The following is a 19,211-nucleotide window of genomic DNA, read 5'->3' on the forward strand; positions in this document are numbered from 1 at the left end:
GGCAAAGGCAGCTCCATATCACTTGTGAAGCTCTGCAGCAGAGGGGGCAAGGAGCCTCATAAGGACAAAGTCTAGTGTCTGTGCATTTAACTCAAATGGCTCTCATTATGCAGTGTTGATATAAACAAATGCAGGTAAGCTTCTGCACCTTCTATGAAAAATATCCCCTAGGCAAAGCCTGAAATTTGTATAATTACACCAGTGAGAGACCTACTGCATTCATAGTCCCTTAATCCCCACAAGGCTCTGGCAGTTCAACCCTGTAATAAAACATGGCTTGGTCTTTACTGCTAATGCACAGAATGGCTGAGACCCCCCTCTACAAAGCTATAGATGATTGGAGCCAGGAAAACTATAATTAATAGTTTTATTTTGTGACAAGGCACTAACTAAACTTTGGCTATGCACAAATGGGAGCAGCCTGTGCCCCTGAGCAAAAAATATTGACTGTCCATCACTTTAATTTGCCAGATGCCTAAAATCCAGATACTTGTTAACAATGATACAGCAAGTGCAACTTCAAAAGCAAAAAAAGTTTCAGTCCCTGCCCTTCCCCTGGGGCCTCCCACCTCCACCCCACAGCCTGTGGCAGGACTCACCAGTCCCTCTGGCCTGCAAGAGCGTCTCTCTCCTCCATTTGCATGGAAGAAGTTACAGAGTAGTTTACCATGAGAGAAATATTGCATCAAGCAGGAATGCATACAAAGCACTGCAAAAACACCATCTGGACTCACCAGTTGAGTTATTTACTTCCAGCAATATACTTTCTGTTTCAGGACCAGCAGCTTTAGCATTGAAATATACAAATTTCAGCTAGAATGTGAGATTCCAAGCACTTCAGATATGCAACTGCAATACATCACCAAGAGCCTCTTGGTCATCTGATTCCAGGCCTTTTTTTCGTTTCCTTTTTGCCCGAACTCTAATAACTAATGCTGACTAAGGACTAAATAACCTCAGCCAGACCAGCAATGACTTTGACTGCAAGAAGATCAAAAGCAGCATGGCCAGCAGGTCAGGGGAGGTGATCTTTAAATGTCCCTTCCAACCCACACCATACCAGGACTCTATCATTAATTTGCTGATACATATATCCATGGCTACTAAGCAACATCTGTCACAGATTTCAAGGAGTACTTGAAAAAACTGGCTGTTTATTCAGCTTCATGGCCAGTTTTCATGGTAACAAAGAAGTATTTTCATTCAAGAAATGTAACAAGGGCATATTCACAGCTATTTATAGATTAATTACATGGACATAATCACCTCTCCCACCACCTTCTTCAGAGAGAAAGCACATCCTACCATTTCTCCCATGACCTACAGTCAGACTGTTTTACAGCACGTTAACTTTGGGGAAGGTAACCATCCTCACCAGTCCTTCTAAACACTTAATGGTTCAGGTTCCTCAGTGTTCATGTCTCATTACTGGATCCCACAACATTATCTCACCAACTCCTTAGCTGTTCCTCCTGCACACCTACGCTGCTTTTCCTCTTGCAACCCCAGTTCAGAGGGGCCTCAGAGAGCACATCTCCAGGAAGCCAAGAGAGCCCAGCTACCCCTGCCCTCCTTACCTGTGGTTTGGGTTCATACTGCTGCTGAAGCATCTCTGCCACTTTGTTTTCAAAGGCACAGAGCTGTGTGTAAACTTGGTGCAGAAAGGCCTCACGCTTCGTCTCATCCAGCTGACAGCCCTGGAATAGTACCTGGCCCAAGGACACACATGTCAGCCATCAAGTTAAGGTTTTTTAGCACCAGCCCCCAAGATGGTACATAGGAACACAGTTCTGCACAGTGAAGGTCAAACACGTCCCTGACAAAGCACAGGTACAGCACAGACCGCTTCTTTCTGTTCCTGCTCAAAAGCAACTGCCTGTGAGCAGTGGTACCTCATGGCAATTGCTGTGCATGCCACAGCAGACACTTATGTGACACTTTGGGGAATCTCCTTGGGCAAGAAACTTCTACTTCATTTGACTTTCTCCAGGATAAGCAGTTATTAGGAGAAAGTGATGTGGGATCACTGCTGAAAACCATTAACTGTAGTCTGATGCTTCTAAGGAAGGCCTGTTTGTTCTAATCTACCTTACCTGTAGACTGATCAAATTATCTTCCAAGGAGAACATCAAATTAAAATAAAGAAAAGAAACAATTAGAGTGGACATTACAAAAGAGGCTGAGTGATGTGACAGAGTAAGCCTGCCACCACAGAAACTCCCCAGGGTGATAGGCATCACACCTGTGTTTACAGATGTCACCCTGGTGCAGGCGATCCCTGTCCATAACCAAACACAAAGAAGATACAACATGCAGACAAAGACCTCAGCAGACTGGAGGGGTGCTGCATGTCATCCACATCCCTCAGCCTCTTATGGGCAAGGCCTCACAGTGACAAAAGAGAAATAAATGATCACCAGAGTCTTTCCTGGATGAGCAATACACACATACACCTTTTCCTCCATAAAAGAAACAGAATTATCCCGTTGTACCCAGAGATCACAGCTCATGGCCTCATATACAAAGTGGGAATTTAGAGAGGTCCAAAGAAGAAAAATGTAGAACTTCAGAGTACTCAATATAGTGTAAATAGGGGAGATACTGAGGCACAGCATGATGGTCTGCAGGACTGCTGGACAAGATGACACATGAAACATCAGTGGCAAATGGAGAAATTCCTGCTACACTTACTCCAGTAGCACCTCAGAACAGACTAAAGTGATGGCCACACTCCTCAGGTATAACACAAACCCTGGCAGAAGGCTCAGGCAGGAAGGGCTGGGGAAGGGGAGGGAGGGAACAAGCATAGACTAACAGGCCCTTCCTGTTACCAAACACTTCCCCTGGTATTAGCAAAGGGATGAAATACACCACCACAAACACATAAGTTATGTGAAAATACTGTAAGGTGGAAGAGATGAAGGATGAACTTCAAAAACAACACTGGCCCCATAAACCCTTTATTAAACAGACCTGCCACGACCCAAGTAAAATCTCACTGATAAATCCCAATACTGGGGCTGGCTGCTCCCTCCAGCAGGAAGAAGCATATTCAGACCAGTGCAAAAAAATCAAGGTTTGTAGGTAGAGGCAATTATCTTTGAATTAACCCCAGCTACAGAGCTGGAATAGGGAGACAAGCTTTTGGTCAAACAAGCTCTTCTTGAATGCTTCCAGCTAATTAAAACAGGCAAAAAGAAAATCAACAGAAATTAAAAACCACAACAACCCCCCAGACAACAAAACAAGACAAACAATAAGCACACATTCAACATGAGGCAAATATTCCCTGTGGCCCAATTCTAAGATCGTGCCTGAGGGCAGCATTCTCCAGAGAAATCTCTGCTTCTTGTCCAGGAAGGAGAAGTTGCTCACACACACACTGCATCATGCCAGGCCACATGTTTTAGTGAGACAAGCCTGCAGCACAACAGACAGCTGCCACCTGCCCTGCTTTCCTTGTGCTCACAGGACACCTGCACAGCACAGCGAGCTGCTCACACTGTGCCAAGGGAGAGCCTGAACTTTACCTGGTGGGACTGCAGGCCAATGATGGAGGAATACACCTGGATGGTGACAAAGATTTCTGGCTGGTAGATAATGTCTGAACCAGGAATACGAAAGGGTCTTAACAATCCCACCAAGCATCGGGAAAGGGCATGGAACACTTCATCAAAAATTATCTCCCCTGTTGAGTCATCCTGCAGAAACAGAGAAAGGGAACAGCTTTTTCATCTCCTAGACCTTCAGTCTCACTGTTGGTTGTCCCACTGAGCAGAGCCAACAGCAAACATCTTTCTGCAATGGCAGGTGGATTAAAGTGACAACTCCTGTAAACAGAAGTCACACATTAAGCATCCCATGGAGAAACACGATTTGCCATTAAGTTCCCAGCCAGGGACACAGCCTGGCTCCCTCCCAGGAAAAGCAAGACCTCTGCAAAAGTTCAGACTGACACTGAGAGCAATAAACCTTCTCTCAGCAAACAGAAATGGGTTTCTGTTTTCATGCAGAACACCCCAGAGAGAAGCAGCTTCTGCTCTTACCACAATCCCCGTGGAAGGGCTCAGATCAAGCTCAATCACAAATCGGTACTGACGGGCCAGGAAGGTGACCCGTGTAGAGGGGACGAGGAGGTAGGGCCTGGGCTGGACCGGCTCGTCTGGCTGCCACCCATTAGGCAGGATGCTGAGAACATCAAGCTCATTTTCTGACTTTGCCTGCCAGAACAAGCAAACGGTACATGAGAGAACATCAAGCCGGGTGCAGGTGCTGCAGGGTGGTGCAGCCCTGAGCACCAACTCACCAGCTCGGGCTCGGGCACGGCCCGGATGACCTGGTGCAGGCGGCTGAGCACCCAGGCGAGCCGCACGTTGCGGGAGATGCGATAGTCCTTCTTCATCAGGAGGAACACGTGCCCCGCCTCCTCCACCTGCGGCGGGAGCACAGCGGCTCAGGTCAGGCCCGGAGCAGCCCCGGACAGCGCCCCGGGGTGTTCCGGGCCTGCGGAGTCAGCCCCAAGACGGCTGTGTCCGGCCCGGCACGGCACGGCACGGCACGGCACGGCACGGCACGGCACGGCACGGCACGGCACGGCACGGCACGGCACGGCACGGCTCCCCCAGCCCCGCTCCCCGGCCCGCACGCACCTCCCCGTCGGGCCGCTCGGCCGCCGCCATGTCCGCGAGGTCCCGCCCCGGAACTGCGGCTCTCCCGGAACAACGGGGCGGGGCCGCGGCCGCCATCGCTGCCGCCATCGCCGCCATGCAGGTGAGGGCCGGGGGAGCGGGGCCGGGCGCGCCCGGGGCTGCGGCAGCCCGGGCTGGGCGGCGAGCGCGTCCTGGAGCAGCCGGTGCGATGCTCTGCTGTACACTGCCCCTTGCTGCTGCATGGTTGTGGGGTGAGCGTGTGGGCGGCTGAGTGCCCCGGTCCCGCTTGAATGAAACGTCGTTAATGGGAAAAGAACCCAATTATTAAGTGCTGTGAATTTGTGGCATCCGCATTGTCTAAAGAAAAGAGCGTAAAGGGCAGGTTAACAGGCTGTAAAAATCCACCTCTTTTGGTTTGTTGGAAAGCGCAGCTGGCTGGCCTCATACAGATGTTCTGGTTGTCCCGCTGAAAAAGAAAGTGAAAACAGATTGTCCCCCTATTCCTCGTTTATAGGGCTTGTTACATTGTCTCTCCTTGTTTCAGTCACTTAGTCATACCAGGCTTTTTACTGCTTTTTCACTGGGTTTTGTTTGTTTGTTTGTTTTGGGGGTTTCTTTAACTGAATATTCATCGTCCTCGTTGCCTTTATCAGTACATATTCCTACACTATTCCTTTGCAGATGGGGGGACAAGAGTGACATGCAATAGTCGAGATGCAAGGGAGGCATGCATCTATGTGGTGACATAATGATGCTTAGTTTCTATTGCTTTCCTAATAACTCCTGTGGTCGCTTTTACTTCCTTGACTGCCTTTCCAAGATTGGGCAGATGTTTTCATGGGTTGCTCTCAGATAATCCTGAGATCTTGTTGAGTTACAATTTTATCAGCTCAGATAATGTCATTGTGTACAGAAAGTCATGGGGGCTTTTCCCCCCCTTTGTTTTGCTACTCAGGTTTGGGTTTTTTTCTCCTTTGTTTTGCCGCCTGCTCTGTTTTACCTTTACCTACTCTGCATTTCACCTTTACCTCTCAGTTGCTCCCTATCAGGAGGTCCTTCAGAGCCCCTACCATAAGCCCTATCTTTATTACCTCGGGCCAATTGAACATTGCTAACAAGCTCCCCAAAGTGTCCTCTTGGAGAGGCAGAGCATTCCTTGGAATCGCTGGTCAGTTTTACTGTATGCTTCTTGCACAGCTTGCATCTGCCTCCAGCTCCTGATGGCTTTGGGAAGAGCCTGGGGAAGGAGGCTTGGGGTGCAGTGCTGCCGTGAGAGTGCTCCTTGTGCAATGGGGTTTCATTCATCCTCTTGAGGGCTTCTTGGATAAGCACGGACAGAGGGCCAGGGGAATGGCCATGGGTGCAGATGCCTGGCACCTCTGCAGTAAAACACTGGCTACCAGCCCGGCCTGTAACACAGGCAGTAAACCTCCTTGCACAAACAGTGCACACAAACTGTTGCAGGCACATTTCCTAATTGGACAGGAACTGACTAGTCCTGTCACAAGATGAAGGAGAATGCTTTAATCTCTAGGTGGAACAGCCAGAAGCAATCTGTTCATGAGTCCACTCCATGGACTGGGGATCAAATTTTAATAAGGTTGATTCAGCTGTTTGTTTTAAGGTGGTTAAAGTGAAATGAAGTCCCATCAGTGATTACCGACTTGTCAGAGTACAAATAAAACAGAATAATGTTGTGTTCTCATGAACATGGAAGGTGCCTGATAATCTCTTCGTGAAGCTTACACTGGGCCAGTGTATTTGAACAGAGCAACAACAAACACAATAGCAAGCATGCCAACAGTGTGAGTCACTCTATCTGCTTTTCCAATCGGTATTCCCTTTCTATTATTTGATTGCTTTGTCCCACCCTCCTTATGGATTCTTGTACAGTTCTCAACTTACACGAGCAGTTCCTTAGGGCTGGGACTTTAATTATGTTTTGCACAATACCTTAGCATGAGTAAGTTAGAGCAGATAAGAGTTGAGAGCGATTTTGCAAGAGTCTAGGACATGCCTTGATGTCTTCGGCAACACATCCCCAGTCTTGACACTTCATCTGTCACCATCCTCCCTCACCCGGAAGGGGATGTCAGTGGGGAAGATTTCTTAAACAATGTAATCCCAGCAAAAGGCAGGAGGTGAGGGGTGTGTGTGGGCACAGTGCCAGTCTGTGTCACGGCAGGGCAGGGCCGGGAGGAGCTGCCAGTTTCCTTGGCAGCTGGAAGTGTCACATGGGCAGAAAGAAAGTAAAGAATGACACAAACTGGAATCTTGAGTAGTCCACGGTCCTGGTACTCATTTTGCAAAGACTGTTTTGGATGAAGACATCACAGCACCTACAGCTGCTGTCAGAAAAGGCTGAGGGAATCTTCGATCTGGATTAGTTTAAGTGGCTTACAAAGGTGGCATGAGCTAGTTTTGATGACTTTGCCTGATGTGGTGAAAAGCAGATGTAAGTGATGATTTCTTTAGACACTCATCCAGATCTTTAGCAGGACAGCTGGCCAAGCGTTTGTCTCAGGCACAAGTCTCTTACCTAAGTAGCCTTTCCCCAAGGGAAAGGGGTCAGTGTGAAATAATAGGATTTTTATCTCCAGTGCCTCTGCTCTCTATGAAAAGGAGGCTGTCTGTAGGACAGATTGGATCATGGATGCATGGGTGTGGATTCACAGCTTCTTTGTTCTCTTCCCTTGTCTGTCTTGCCTTTTTTTAGAGAGAGGAGAAGCAGCTGGAGCTGACCCTGGAGGCACTCATCAGTCAGGTGGCTGACCTGAAGAACTCCTTGGTCAGTTTTATCTACAAGCTGGAGAACGAGTATGATCGACTCACATGGTAAAGTGTCTCACTGCTGATCACTGCAGGAGCTCTTCAGACTTGGCTCCAAGGATTAATTAAAAAACATTAGCTTCTTGTCCATAGGTTTCAATTTTCTTTTTACATTTGTGCTGGAGGAACCATTACACATCTTCCATAAGAAAACCAGTTAAAAACCATTGGCTTCACGCTGTAATTAGATTCATGCTAACAGCTTTTAATCCAGACATTTAATGGGAACTAGACTTGCATCTGCAGTGAGTAGAAGTTCTCAGATGAAAGACCTTAGAGACCCACATACACTATAAAATAAGGAATGGTTCTTTCTGCATTTCTTGACGTTTTCTGGCTTTTTGTGGTACTGATACAAACTGAGCTTTTGTGTTTTGCTGATTCTGCTTTACTGCAGTTTGAGAGCCTTGCAAGATGGTATTCTTTTCCTGGAGAATATGGAACATAAAGATGTTATAGATGCAGCATAATAAACTGTATGGTATCTTAGTGTCTGCCACTGCAGCAAAGCTTCACAGACAAGTTAACATTTATGGTTAATGTTGCAGAAGGCAGGAGAGCTGATGAATCCAGCACAGACACTGATCTGAAAAGGACCTCCTTGAAAAGATTATCAGTTGTTTAGCTTCATTGTGTCTTAGTCTGGATAGCCAAGCTATAAATATTTTCTGTCCTGGCTGTACTGCTTTGGAATGAAATTGTTTCTTAGACCCTGCTCCAGAGTTTCATTGGGAGTGGTGGTGAAAGGAAAGAAGTGCTTCTGTGTGTGTTACTGAAATCCCACACAACTGCCACTTTCAGTGGTACAGCTTGTAATGTCCCTGAGGTATTTGCTGCATTTGAGCCTTTTCCAGTTAGGACTGGGGTTTGTCCACACCTGCATATTCAGCCATAGGTTTTACTGCTCACTGTCTGGGGTAGACTGATTTGAGGACTAAAAGTGTTGTTTCCTCGCTCCTCATCCATTTGAGTGAAGAAGAGAGAAAAGCCCTATGTGGCATCCCCTTTCCATGTTTTCTCTTCTTTATTTGCTTTTCCAGGCCTTCAGTTCTGGACAGCTTTGCCTTGCTCTCAGGACAGCTGAACACCTTGAATAAAGTGCTAAAGAACGAGAAGACGCCGCTGCTGCGAAACCAGGTGATCATCCCCCTAGTGCTGTCTCCAGACCGCGATGAGGAGATCATGGTAAGAAATGTCCCTTGAGTATCACAAAGTGCTTGAGTGCCTCAGTATTCAGCTGGGCATTCCTCAGTTCTGGGTGTACAGGAAGAAAGGGCAAGTACTTCTGTCTGAGAGCTGCTTTGCTGTAGGGTTTTCACCTGCAAACACTTGCACTGGGTACACTCTACGGGAGGTGTTGCTGTACATAACAAATATGTCGCTGTTAGTAAACAGGCACAGTGCAAATTCCTAGACAAGTTGTTGAAACCTCCTAATGCTCCCCAGATCAAGGTTTTCCCTGTAGCCTTGTTCAGCACCATGGCCTGTGCCCTGGTCTGGAGCTGCCTGGTGCTGGGCTGGAGGGAGAGGCTCTGAGTGAGGCTTGTGCCCCGTTGCAGCGGCAGACAGAGGGGCGTGTGCCGGTGTTCAGCCATGAAGTGGTGCCCGACCACCTTCGAACTAAGCCCGACCCTGAGGTGGAGGAGCAGGAGAAGCAGCTGATCACAGATGCAGCTCGAATCAGCCCTGATGCAGCACAGGTAGGTAAAGAAGGGTTTGATACTTCTGCCTCTTACCCCTAGGGCACGAGATGCCCTTTAGCTGCTTCCTCCGCCCTTCCATTTGACAGTTTTCTTTTTCTTCTGTGTTCTTTCCTCTCTGAGATTTCTCCAGCTGACCGTAGCTGAGGTTTGGTTTCCTCCACAGTTTCACAAGAGTATCCAGCTCTCTGGCTGTTCACAGGAAGTGCCCTCCAGCCAGCCAGAGGCGAAGGCTATCCCATCTCCACAGTGCCCTCCTGTATTAGCACTGGCCACTCTAAGCTCAGCTACCAAAACACTTATATTTGGTTTCATGGTTCCAGGGAAGGGAAAGCTTGTTCATTTATCTTGCTGATTTGTACTGAGTTGGAGGTATCCTGGCAGTTTCTGACAGTTTTCATTTTGCAGAAACAGATCCAAAGTCTGAACAAAATGTGCTCAAATTTGCTGGAAAAAATCAGTAAGGAGGAGCGTGAATCTGAAAGTGGAGGTATGTCCCTGAGGTGGAAGTGGGGTAAAGGGTTTAAGCAGCAGACTTGAGACAGTTGAGGCAAAATAGGTGTATCAGAGAGACTGAAGTATGGGAAACACAGCTGAGCAGCACAAATGAAAACATTCCAGAAGATGCAAGATTGGCTGTCCTGGAGCCCCCTAATTTGAGAAGGGAGCCTGTAGGTGCAATGTGTCTTCCTTGTGTGACCTATGCATGGCAAGAAGGTCACTCCAGCCCTTTGACATATCTTCCTTTGAGGAGGTGATAAATATCTGCCGAGTAAACTTCCCAATCAATTTTAATTAATAAAAATAGCTGTGAAAATGCAGCAGCAGTTAATGAGAAACCCTTTAGCTATGTTCTGAAGGAGTCCCCATGTTGGCAGGCTGTTGTGTGATCCTGTCTAGATAATGGGTGCTTCAGGCTCATGGCCAGCCTTTTCTGGTTGTGTTGTTCACTGTTTCACTGTTCCTGGGAGTCCCACACACTACTTGTAAAGACAGTGGAATTGTTTTTACTCTCATCTTGACACAGGACCTGAGCACAGTCTCTGTCTGCTGTCTGGGAATAAGAGTGTAACTGGGCACATGTGTGGCAAAAAAACTTGCAGACACCACATTGCTTATGAGCTTCCAAAAGGGGGTGTTGCTATTGTTTGTCTGAATCACAGTGTTACCTGCCACAGGATTCAGCATGCAGTAGCCTTTAGTGGCAGCTTCTTATGGGCATGGAGGAGTTAGCTCACTCTGTCCTCCTTCCCTGAGCAGATTATGCCCTGCTCTCAGTGAAAAAGCTCTTGGATCACCAGTGGCCATTGATTTTGCAGCTTCTTTGACCTTGATGAAATTCTAGTAGGACAGCCTGTAAGAAACTCATCTCTATTGTATGCACTAAAGAGCTGAAAAGTAAATTCAGGACCAGCTATGCTACTTTTTAGACCTGATTGCCAAGTCTAAAAATAACTTCCAAACTAACTTCATTTTTTTATAGGTTTACGACAGAACAAGCAGACCTTCAACCCTGCAGATACCAATGCACTGGTAGCAGCTGTGGCCTTTGGGAAAGGGCTGTCAAACCGGAGACCCCCAGGCTCTGGGGCATCTGTCCAGTCGGGCCAGCCGGGAGCTGGTGCCATCATTGCAGGTGCTTCAGGCATGCAGCAGGTCCCAATGACAGGTGCACCAGCTCAGCAGCAGCCAATGCTGGCAGGAGTGCAGATGGCACCAGCAGGGCAGCCAGGTAAAGTTCTTTATCTGAGATCAGTTGAAATTCAGGGACCAAGAAAGACAAATGCAGATGTAAAGATTCTTCCCCAGTTACCTTTTAGATGTGACTAAGTATGAGGTTCCTTTTGGGCCTTAATGACATGAGTCAGGTTATAATAGAGGAGTAATACCTGTTTGAAATTGGCTCAGAGGGTGAGGTGGATCCCAGCCAGCCAGCTTCACCTTCTTCACTCCCACTGCAGTACTATTTTAATAATAGACTTAGTGAACATAGGAATCAATATGGAGAGAGATCACAGTGTAGTTTTCAGGGATCTGTACTGGGGGTTTTCCTGTGAAATTTAAGTTGTGGGTTGGTAATAAAGTGGAAAAGTTTGATGATAATGAGTTATTTAAGGTAAGAAAAGAAAGTATTCTGTAAAAAGTTAGAAGGATTTCCTATACAAAGTGACTTTGCTTAACAGCAGTAGATGACATTTGCATTGAATATAAAGTGAAATACATAGGCATAGAAATTTGACTACACATCCAGCACCTGGACTCTGACCTAGTTACTTGTGTTTGTGAAATACATCTATGATAGAAGAGTTCTGTAAAGACAATAGTTGGGTATTCAGTTGGGGCAGAAATGCAAACCAAATGCTAGGAATTTCTAGAAAAGGAACAGAGAAACAGGTTATCTTTAAGCTATTCTGTAAATCCATTGAGTACCCACATCTGCAATATTATGGGTGGTTCTGATACCTCCTCTGCTAGTGGGTATAACTTTGGGCTAGAGAGCAAAAACTGGAAGCATATAAAATCCCAAATTATATACAGCAGGCAAATGAGGAATGATTGTTCATTGTCTCCCATGATACAGAAGGATTGGTGAAAGTGCACCAATCAAAATGTGGGCTTGTAGATTTAGAATGGAAGGGAGATACTTTTCTGAATACTAAATAATTACACTGTAGAGCACATTGCCTAGTGTGTGATAGGCAGATAATGTTTATATGAGATGGAAAAAGAAGTAAGTACGCAGACTTCTGGATGAAAAATCAGTCAACATCTAATCCTGAGGATACCAGCTCTGATTCCTTGACCCTGAGCCACAGTATGTTAGAAGCAGAATAGCTATTCTTCAGGGATATCACTGCAGGCTTGCCCTATTCTGGTATTCCTACTTAAAAATCCTCTGCTCTCAGGAATGGGTTTGGCCTGGGGGACCTGCAGGCTAACCCTGTGCTGTCAGAGTGTTTATGTTAATTGCAGTTTAGGGTATCCAATATCCTAATTGGTGTTTTCTTGCCTGTGTATAATGACTGTTGTTCAGATGTGTACTTGAGCAACAGTATTGATCCTAAGTTAAATATGTATTTATGTAAGAGTTAGAAAGTATTTTCCACTGAAATTTGGTAACAAAGAAGACCTCCTGTGATTCCTGGCTGGATACCCAGAGATACTGTATCCAGGGTGGGGAGGCAGTCTCTTCTGTAGGCCTAGCAGAGCACCCTGGTAAGGAGAACTCTTGTCTAGCCTGTGTGATGGAGAAAGTACTTCTTGATGAGGGCAGCTCTAGTGGGGTTTGGCGAAGGTCAGTCTCACTATTCTGCTTTTGATAGTGTCCATAGCTGAGGCTGAGAGGATACAAGAACAAAGTATGTCTTTACCACAGTTGCTTTTTAGGGATTTCAAGCCAGAGTTTGGTTTGATACCATTGGGTCCAGGAGCCATTAATTTTCTGCAGTTCCTGTTTGAATTACAGTTTTGACTTCTACAACACCTGTGGCAGCATGGCCCACAGCTTCATCACATTTTGCTTAATTTTTTTTTGATGTTTGTATATTTTGCTTGATAATTTTATTGCATTTTTCTTTTTTTACCCATGTTGTGAGAAATGGTGAATAATCATTCCTCAGTTACCTTCTCCTTGCTAGTTTTCATGTTTTGGAAATCTGTCATGTCTCCTTCCTTTATCTATTTTTAGGTGTTTTTTCCTTAGCGAAGTCCTATTCTCTTTAATATGACTTCATATATGAAAATTATAACTTGGATCATCCTTTTCACTCTTACATGCACTTTTTCTGGCTGTTCTCAAGACTGAGAACACCACAACCACTCACAGTGTCTCAGGCTGTGGGTGAACCATACAGTTTGGTTCACTGTTGCTTTTAGGGTGATCTCTAACAGTATTTGTCTCCTGATTGCTAATACCTATCAGTGACTTAGATATCTATCAGTTACCCACCTGCCCATTCATTGCTGGCAGTGACCCACTAGGGGTATGTTTGAGAAAGTTTAATAATCTTTATTGGTTTAGGCTTTTGCTTATCAAATCTTTTCTCATTCTGCTGCACTATAATTTTAACTTTCAGAAGCCATTATTTTTTTCTGGTTCAGTTTGAAGACACTGAAAGAGTGTTTTTTGAATATCCTTCTGTGCTGATCTTTAATCACTGTTTATTTTTCAGATCATCTCAGTTTTGTCTAACACTCTACACTTACTGTAAGCTGCTAGTAATATGTCTTTGAACACACTCCCATGTGAGATTGGTATCAGCAGAGAGTAATAATGACCAAGAGGTGGATGTGGTTACAAGAAATTAAGAAATCTGAGAGAGGCTTAGTAATTTAAATATACATCCTGGCTATAAATAATGCTACAGGGAAGGGGATACAGACTCTCTGAAATGGAAGTGGACACAGTCTGGGTTCTTTTGTGAGTTGCTGCCAGCAACTTCTGTGAGACTAAGTCCAACACTCCTGTAGGAGCCTCCTGACAAAGAGAAAGGCATGCTAAGGATGAAAAAAGAATAAAATTGAAGGGACAGCAGGGACACAGGAATTGTCAAGGAGATTTGTCAGTAGAGAAAGATGCCAGTTTGTGGAAGAGATTGATTGTGTAGATCAGAGGCTGGAAGGTTCTGCAGCAAATGAGCCTGGAGTGGAACTAGAAAAGCCCAGACAGAGTTGTTGTGAGTCTTGTGTGCTCCTGAGCAAGTGTCCTCTCATATTACTGATTTTGCACTGCTTTTTCTTTTTTCTCTCTCCAGGAAAAATGCCGAGTGGCATAAAAACAAATATCAAATCTGCCTCAATGCATCCGTATCAGAGGTGAGCTGAGATGAACCAGACCCGGGGAATAGCAGCATTTGTTACTGCTGCAGGCACCCCATTCCAAGTTCCTTCACAAATCCACACAACATATTTGGGAAGACAGGGCTTATAAGGCCCTTCCCTGGATTTTATTTAGTGCTGGGTGGCTTGTGTGGAGCTGCTGCTGGCCATGTCTCCTGGACACAAGTACTTCTCTGTTCAGCCAGAGCAGAGGACTTTGCTTCTGGTATTGATGCCATCTTCTCCAGGTCTGGCCTGGAGGAGAGCTACCCTTTCCTGATAGAGAACCTGAAGAGGTGCACAGAGCTCCTTGTTTCTGCTTGTTCACTTGGTATGTTCTTTCTTTACATTGTCTTGTGTAATAAAGACCTTGTTATGCTCACTGTGAGACACTGTGTCTATCTCTCAGGTCATAAGGACTCTTATTTCCCTTTAGGTAAGGCTACAGAGCAGCTCCAATCTAAGCCACACTGAAAATGTTGGAGGCCAAGTGCTGTAGCTGCAGGTCTATGTGTAAAGGGGTGTAGCAGAGTGAGTCAGCAGGGTACAAACATAAGCAGCAAACATCTTGTGTGTCAAAAACCGATTATGGCTATACCCCAGAAAGCAAAATGCTGGGAAGGACTATTTCAAGGCCCACAGCAAGCAGAGAGTGCTTGAGGAGCAGAAGCACAGAGCTTTTGTATTCTGATGCTGCAGCAAATCCCAGCTGGATCTTATTTCACTTCCATGCTTCTCTCCTGTTCTCTATAAAGTTTATTAGCTGCTTCAGGATTCATTTATCACTTCAGAAAGGTAATTTCAATGTGACCAGGACTGTGACACTTCAGAATGGGCCAGATTGTGAACTCTGGCCCATTTCTTTTAGGAACTGGACACTGTGAAGCCATCCTTGTTCTACTATGCCCTTGAGCTGTAACATATAATCTGCCTATTGAGAGATTCCCATGAGACAAAAGGGTGGGTGCACATGCCCATGGAGCCTGTCAGTACATACAGCACTATCCTAAAGGACAAATGTCCTGCCTATGGTTGCTCTTGCATGGACTTCCTTCTGACTTGTGTTGAAAGCCAGCAGTTTTTTACTCAATAGCATCTGTCAGCAATCTTTGGGTGAGGAAATCTCCACTCAGCAGATACAGCCTGCAGCTGCTCCTGCACTGCTTGCCTCTGAGCTAATCAGATCCAGCTTATTTGTGGAGGCTGTGAGCTGTTCTCCCAAAACAAAACCATCCACAAAGCTGTGACTAGGGCAGTTGTTGACCCATTTTGGCATGCTGGCCCTTGAAAAGCACTGAGCTGGGAAGTAGGAAGCTGAGCTGGAAGCTCAAACAGCTTATACAATAGCAAAGCTGCTCCATTACAAATGAGTCCGTCTGCAGTGGCAGCATCCCAGCCCGACTGGTGGAATTGCTTTTTGCTCCTAATGAATGTGGAGGTCCTGGCTCTCTGGGATGCCACACTCCTGTGTGGAGGCAAGTTACTGGTTCCAGTGTGAGTGGTTTGTGCAAAAACAAGCCTGGCAGCCGAGGAGTTGGAGCCTAAAGGGCCATTCCTGTGACGTGCTGAGAACCACGGGGATGGCTGTTCCCTGCTCTGTCTCATGTCCTTGCTTTGGTTAGAAAGGAAGGCAGATTACTGTATGTGTCAGATCCTTGGCACTCTTCATTCATGGAGCCTCAGCTCTAGGATTCTGCTTCACTTCATCCCCTCAGACTGGCTTCCTTATAAAGCTAAAATGCCTCGGTGCCAGAGCTCAGGGCCAGCAGCTGGCTGGAGCGATTCAGGCAGCCCGGGACACAGGCAGGGCATGGCTGCCTGCTACCCACGCTAGCCTGAGTAACACGCCTCCCAAAAACGCCTCCAGTCGGGCAGGCCAGACCTTTCACACAATTGGACTGGAGGAAGGGAAGCAAAGGCAGGTTTTTTCCATAGATTATAAAGCAGGGAGGCTGGCCAGGTTCCCAGGCTCGCCAGCGTAACTTCCTGCATGACACAGGCTGCCTCAAATTAGTTCTTGTGTAAATTAGAGCACTGTTGTTAGGAAAACAGTTGATTTTAAACTGATGTCTCCCTGCTACAGTGGCCGGTAGGTTGTTCTAGAAACTGTTTTCCTTTTTGCACCTTAGATTGAAGCTGCATTTCTTTAATTCCCTTCAAGTAGATCTTCTCAGGAAGGAACTGAGCCTCTGAGTTGTTAGTACCAGAGGAGTCAGATATTATGATCAAGTTTTCCTGATCCTTTTTTTAAGACAGACTGAACTAATGAAAGTCCCTTTTGCTTTAAGGCATATTTTTCATTTCTTGACTCACATCCAGATCTCCTTATGCATCTGTGTCCCTTGGGATGCTGGACCAGGACATGCTATTCTAATTGTGGGAATGGGAATTTCAGATGTAGAGCGACTTTAACCTCGTAATCACTTGCTGCTAGTGTTTGAATGTTTAAACAGGGAACAGGAACAAGCCTTTTACCCATAAAGTCACTGTGGAATTCATGGTCCACTGCTTGTGACTGTGGTCTGCATGTCCAACAGGGATTCACTGTTCCTGGTGCACTGTGTCAGAATAAAAGTGTGACCTGCTGGGTCAGGGCAAAGGCTCAGGCTGTGTCCTTCTGTTGCAGCAGCCAAGTGGGTGATTGGGAAGCACACTTCCTGTGAGCATGGGATGTGCTGCCATTCTGCATTTTTTCCCCTGCCTTATCCAATCCCTTCTGAACTCATCTCTTCCAAGCAGGATAATTTTGGCAGGGAGGAAGCTCAGCCCTGGTATGGCAGGTGCTGCACAGATTTGTTCTGGCTCCCCCAAACCTCCCCTCAGTACCTGCCAGGCTCTGGTGCGGACAATGGGATTTGCTGCATAGCCCCAGTGCCCCAGGGATGCCAAGGGCTCCCAGGACAGCAGGCTGTACCCAACGTGACAGTTTTTTTCCAGGTAACCAACTTTACCCTTCTGCAAACACATGCTCAGTACCAGCTCCCCGTGGGGAGCAGCTCCTCTCCTGTCTCACTTGGCCAGGCCACCCATGAGCTCGTTCCTTGATTGCACACTGCTGTACCTGCTCTCTGATACTGAAGAATGTAGAGTGCCAAAAAATTTATCATGTTAGTCTGACAGGCTTACTGTCAGTAATCCTTGTTGATTGTTATTTACATTTCTCTGCTTTAAGTCTTTATCAATATGATCACATTTTTTTGGTCATTATTTTCCATGGGATGTCTGTCGAATAGACACACCTGTTTACTAGGCCATCCTGTTTACTTTTTTAATATGCTGGCATAACATCAACTTGCTTGTTCTCTGGAGCTTCTCGAGGTTTCCCTGTGTTACTGGATCTCAGCATTAATAGTTTGGATTTTTAAAAATGGATGTTATTTTTTTAGATGCAGAATACCCAAACTGAAGAGTTTTCAACATTTGCCTTATGCAACTGTTGTTTAACATCCTCCTGAGTTACTGTTAGAGCGGAAAGTGTTTCACCCTCGTGACAGGAATGCTTCATCTGGCTTCCTTCCAAATGCAGGAGAGAGATATTTATTGCCCTTCCTTCCTGGCCACCTACCCCCAGGCCCACTGTTCCCAGTCTGTATCGCACATGCAGCCATGCTGGGTCGTGCCCACAGCCTGCCCTGCTGCTGCCCTGGGCTGCATCACCTCTGGGAGCCATGAAGCTCAGAGTGGTGCCACCACTTCCCTGCATCTCTCTGCATCCAGTGATCAGCACGATGAACACCTGCTGCTTGTTTGTTCTCTTGTCCCGTCCCCAAGCAGCGATGTACACACAGATGTTTTCTGTTTAAACAAGCAAAACATAACATTTTGTTTGTTTTTTTAACCTGCAGATCTTTTAAGTGGATGTCATTAAGCCTTTATAGTGAAAGTGAAGTGTGTGAGGCATGAGGGAAGAAGCAGCTGAAAAGATAGAGGGACAGAGGAGTGAGGGGAACTCTTCAGTTCTCCACACTCCATGCCACGGGTAAGGCAGGGTTTCAGTGTGTGCTGCAGGGTTGGTTTCCATCCTCCTGCTAGGATAGGATCTTTCTATCAGAAACATCTGGGACCAAAGAAGAAGTCTTGTGGTGGTTGGGTTGAGAAAGCCAGAACACTTTTTATGCTAAGAATCAAGATAATGGGGTGAATGCTGCCAAAGGGTGTTCAGCCAAGTTTTTCGTCTGCATTGTTTCAAAGCAGCTTCACCTGCAGCTCACAGAGGAGAGACAAACACATGGAAGCAGCAGCAGAAGATGCATTTTAACTGACCTCTGAAAAGCTCAGAGACTGCTTGGAAATCAAAGGCACAAACACAGGGTAAGTGGTCAAGTGGTGGAAACAGCTCCCCAGTCTGGGTCTTTGCTTTTCCCCAGGCTCCCTGCGTGAGCTTGGTGGCTCCAGGAGAGGCAGAGCTTGTCTATGTGACAGCTGGTTCCTACAAATGAATACACAGGTATTTTCAAAAAATCCTATGGATCTTCTCCTTCCACCCTAGTGCAGTATATCTTCTACTATCTTAGACATAAAATGTTACCACTTTGTACCTCACAGATATGCTGTGGTGGTAAAAGCTCATGCTTAAGAAATGGGATGTTTGGATGTGTTTGTAATACATGCCATAAAAACAGTTCAAGCTGATGTGATTCCAGAGTTTATTTATTGTCCCTATGATACTGCAGCTCTCTGGCTGGATCCAGGAACACTGCCTTGGTGGAAACCTGCACTTAGAAATTAACGAAAGCCTTCTGCAATTTCCCTAGGGGTAACCCTGTACATAAGCATAATGCAAAGCATGCTCTCTGTCTCCTCTGAAGGAGAAGCCTTTGTCCTTTTTATTTTTTTGGTGTGTTTTTTTTAAAGAAAGGAAATTACTACATGTGTATTTCTGACTGAGATGCATATTTTCTAAAGTCAGAGGTTCAAGAGCTGTAGTTCCTGCAGCAACTATCTTATCACTGCTGCTAAGATTCTGTCATTGATTTACCTACTTGTTCTAAGGCTTCTCCCTTTGCTACCATCATGTCCAAGCAGTTTCTGCACTGAAATAGCAGTGGGTGCTAAGTCCAGCCTGGTATGGCAGCTGCTTTCCTCTGAGTAAAGGCTGTGCCCCAGGGTACTTTTGCATTGAGTTTTATATTTGCTGGCCATACATTGGGATAAAGGCCATGCTTTGGGGCATTGCTGTCTGTGAGTGTTATTTCAAAGCTGCAGCATTTCCCAG

General features: G+C 46.1%; 2 protein-coding genes across 8 annotated transcripts in view; one reads left to right on the plus strand and one right to left on the minus strand.

Annotated features, from left to right (window-relative positions):
* The window catches only part of SZT2 (SZT2 subunit of KICSTOR complex), a 52,221-nt gene extending 47,496 nt beyond the window's left edge, over window positions 1–4,725 (minus strand). For all 7 annotated transcript variants that reach the window (XR_001990161.3, XM_018912351.3, XM_018912346.3 and 4 more), the window contains exons 1-5: window positions 4,650–4,725; window positions 4,307–4,432; window positions 4,047–4,220; window positions 3,531–3,701; window positions 1,578–1,709 (exon numbers count right to left, since the gene is read on the minus strand). Coding sequence is in view for 6 of the 7 variants with exons in the window: in XM_018912351.3 (XP_018767896.3) it covers window positions 1,578–1,709; window positions 3,531–3,701; window positions 4,047–4,220; window positions 4,307–4,432; window positions 4,650–4,679 (633 nt within the window). In the remaining variant the exon portion in view is untranslated. The remainder of the gene's footprint in view (window positions 1–1,577; window positions 1,710–3,530; window positions 3,702–4,046; window positions 4,221–4,306; window positions 4,433–4,649) is intronic.
* MED8 (mediator complex subunit 8) lies at window positions 4,639–14,378 on the plus strand. Its single transcript, XM_009088635.4, has 7 exons — window positions 4,639–4,770; window positions 7,366–7,484; window positions 8,519–8,663; window positions 9,038–9,178; window positions 9,587–9,668; window positions 10,662–10,910; window positions 13,933–14,378. Exons 1-7 carry the CDS (start codon window positions 4,678–4,680, stop codon window positions 13,995–13,997), a joined length of 894 nt encoding a protein of 297 aa, XP_009086883.2. The 5' UTR covers window positions 4,639–4,677; the 3' UTR covers window positions 13,998–14,378.
* Window positions 14,379–19,211: the final 4,833 nt, after the last annotated feature.

This window comes from Serinus canaria, chromosome 8 (assembly GCF_022539315.1).
Source record: "Serinus canaria isolate serCan28SL12 chromosome 8, serCan2020, whole genome shotgun sequence".
NCBI lineage: Eukaryota > Metazoa > Chordata > Aves > Passeriformes > Fringillidae > Serinus > Serinus canaria.

Excerpts from the sequence above, each read along its gene's own strand:
- MED8 (XM_009088635.4), top strand. The coding sequence starts at position 4,678 with ATGTCCGCGAGGTCCCGCCCCGGAACTGCGGCTCTCCCGGAACAACGG. Across the intron at positions 4,771-7,365 it reads CCGCCATCGCCGCCATGCAG|AGAGAGGAGAAGCAGCTGGA; the intron begins GTGAGGGCCGGG and ends GCCTTTTTTTAG. Across the intron at positions 9,179-9,586 it reads TCAGCCCTGATGCAGCACAG|AAACAGATCCAAAGTCTGAA; the intron begins GTAGGTAAAGAA and ends TTCATTTTGCAG.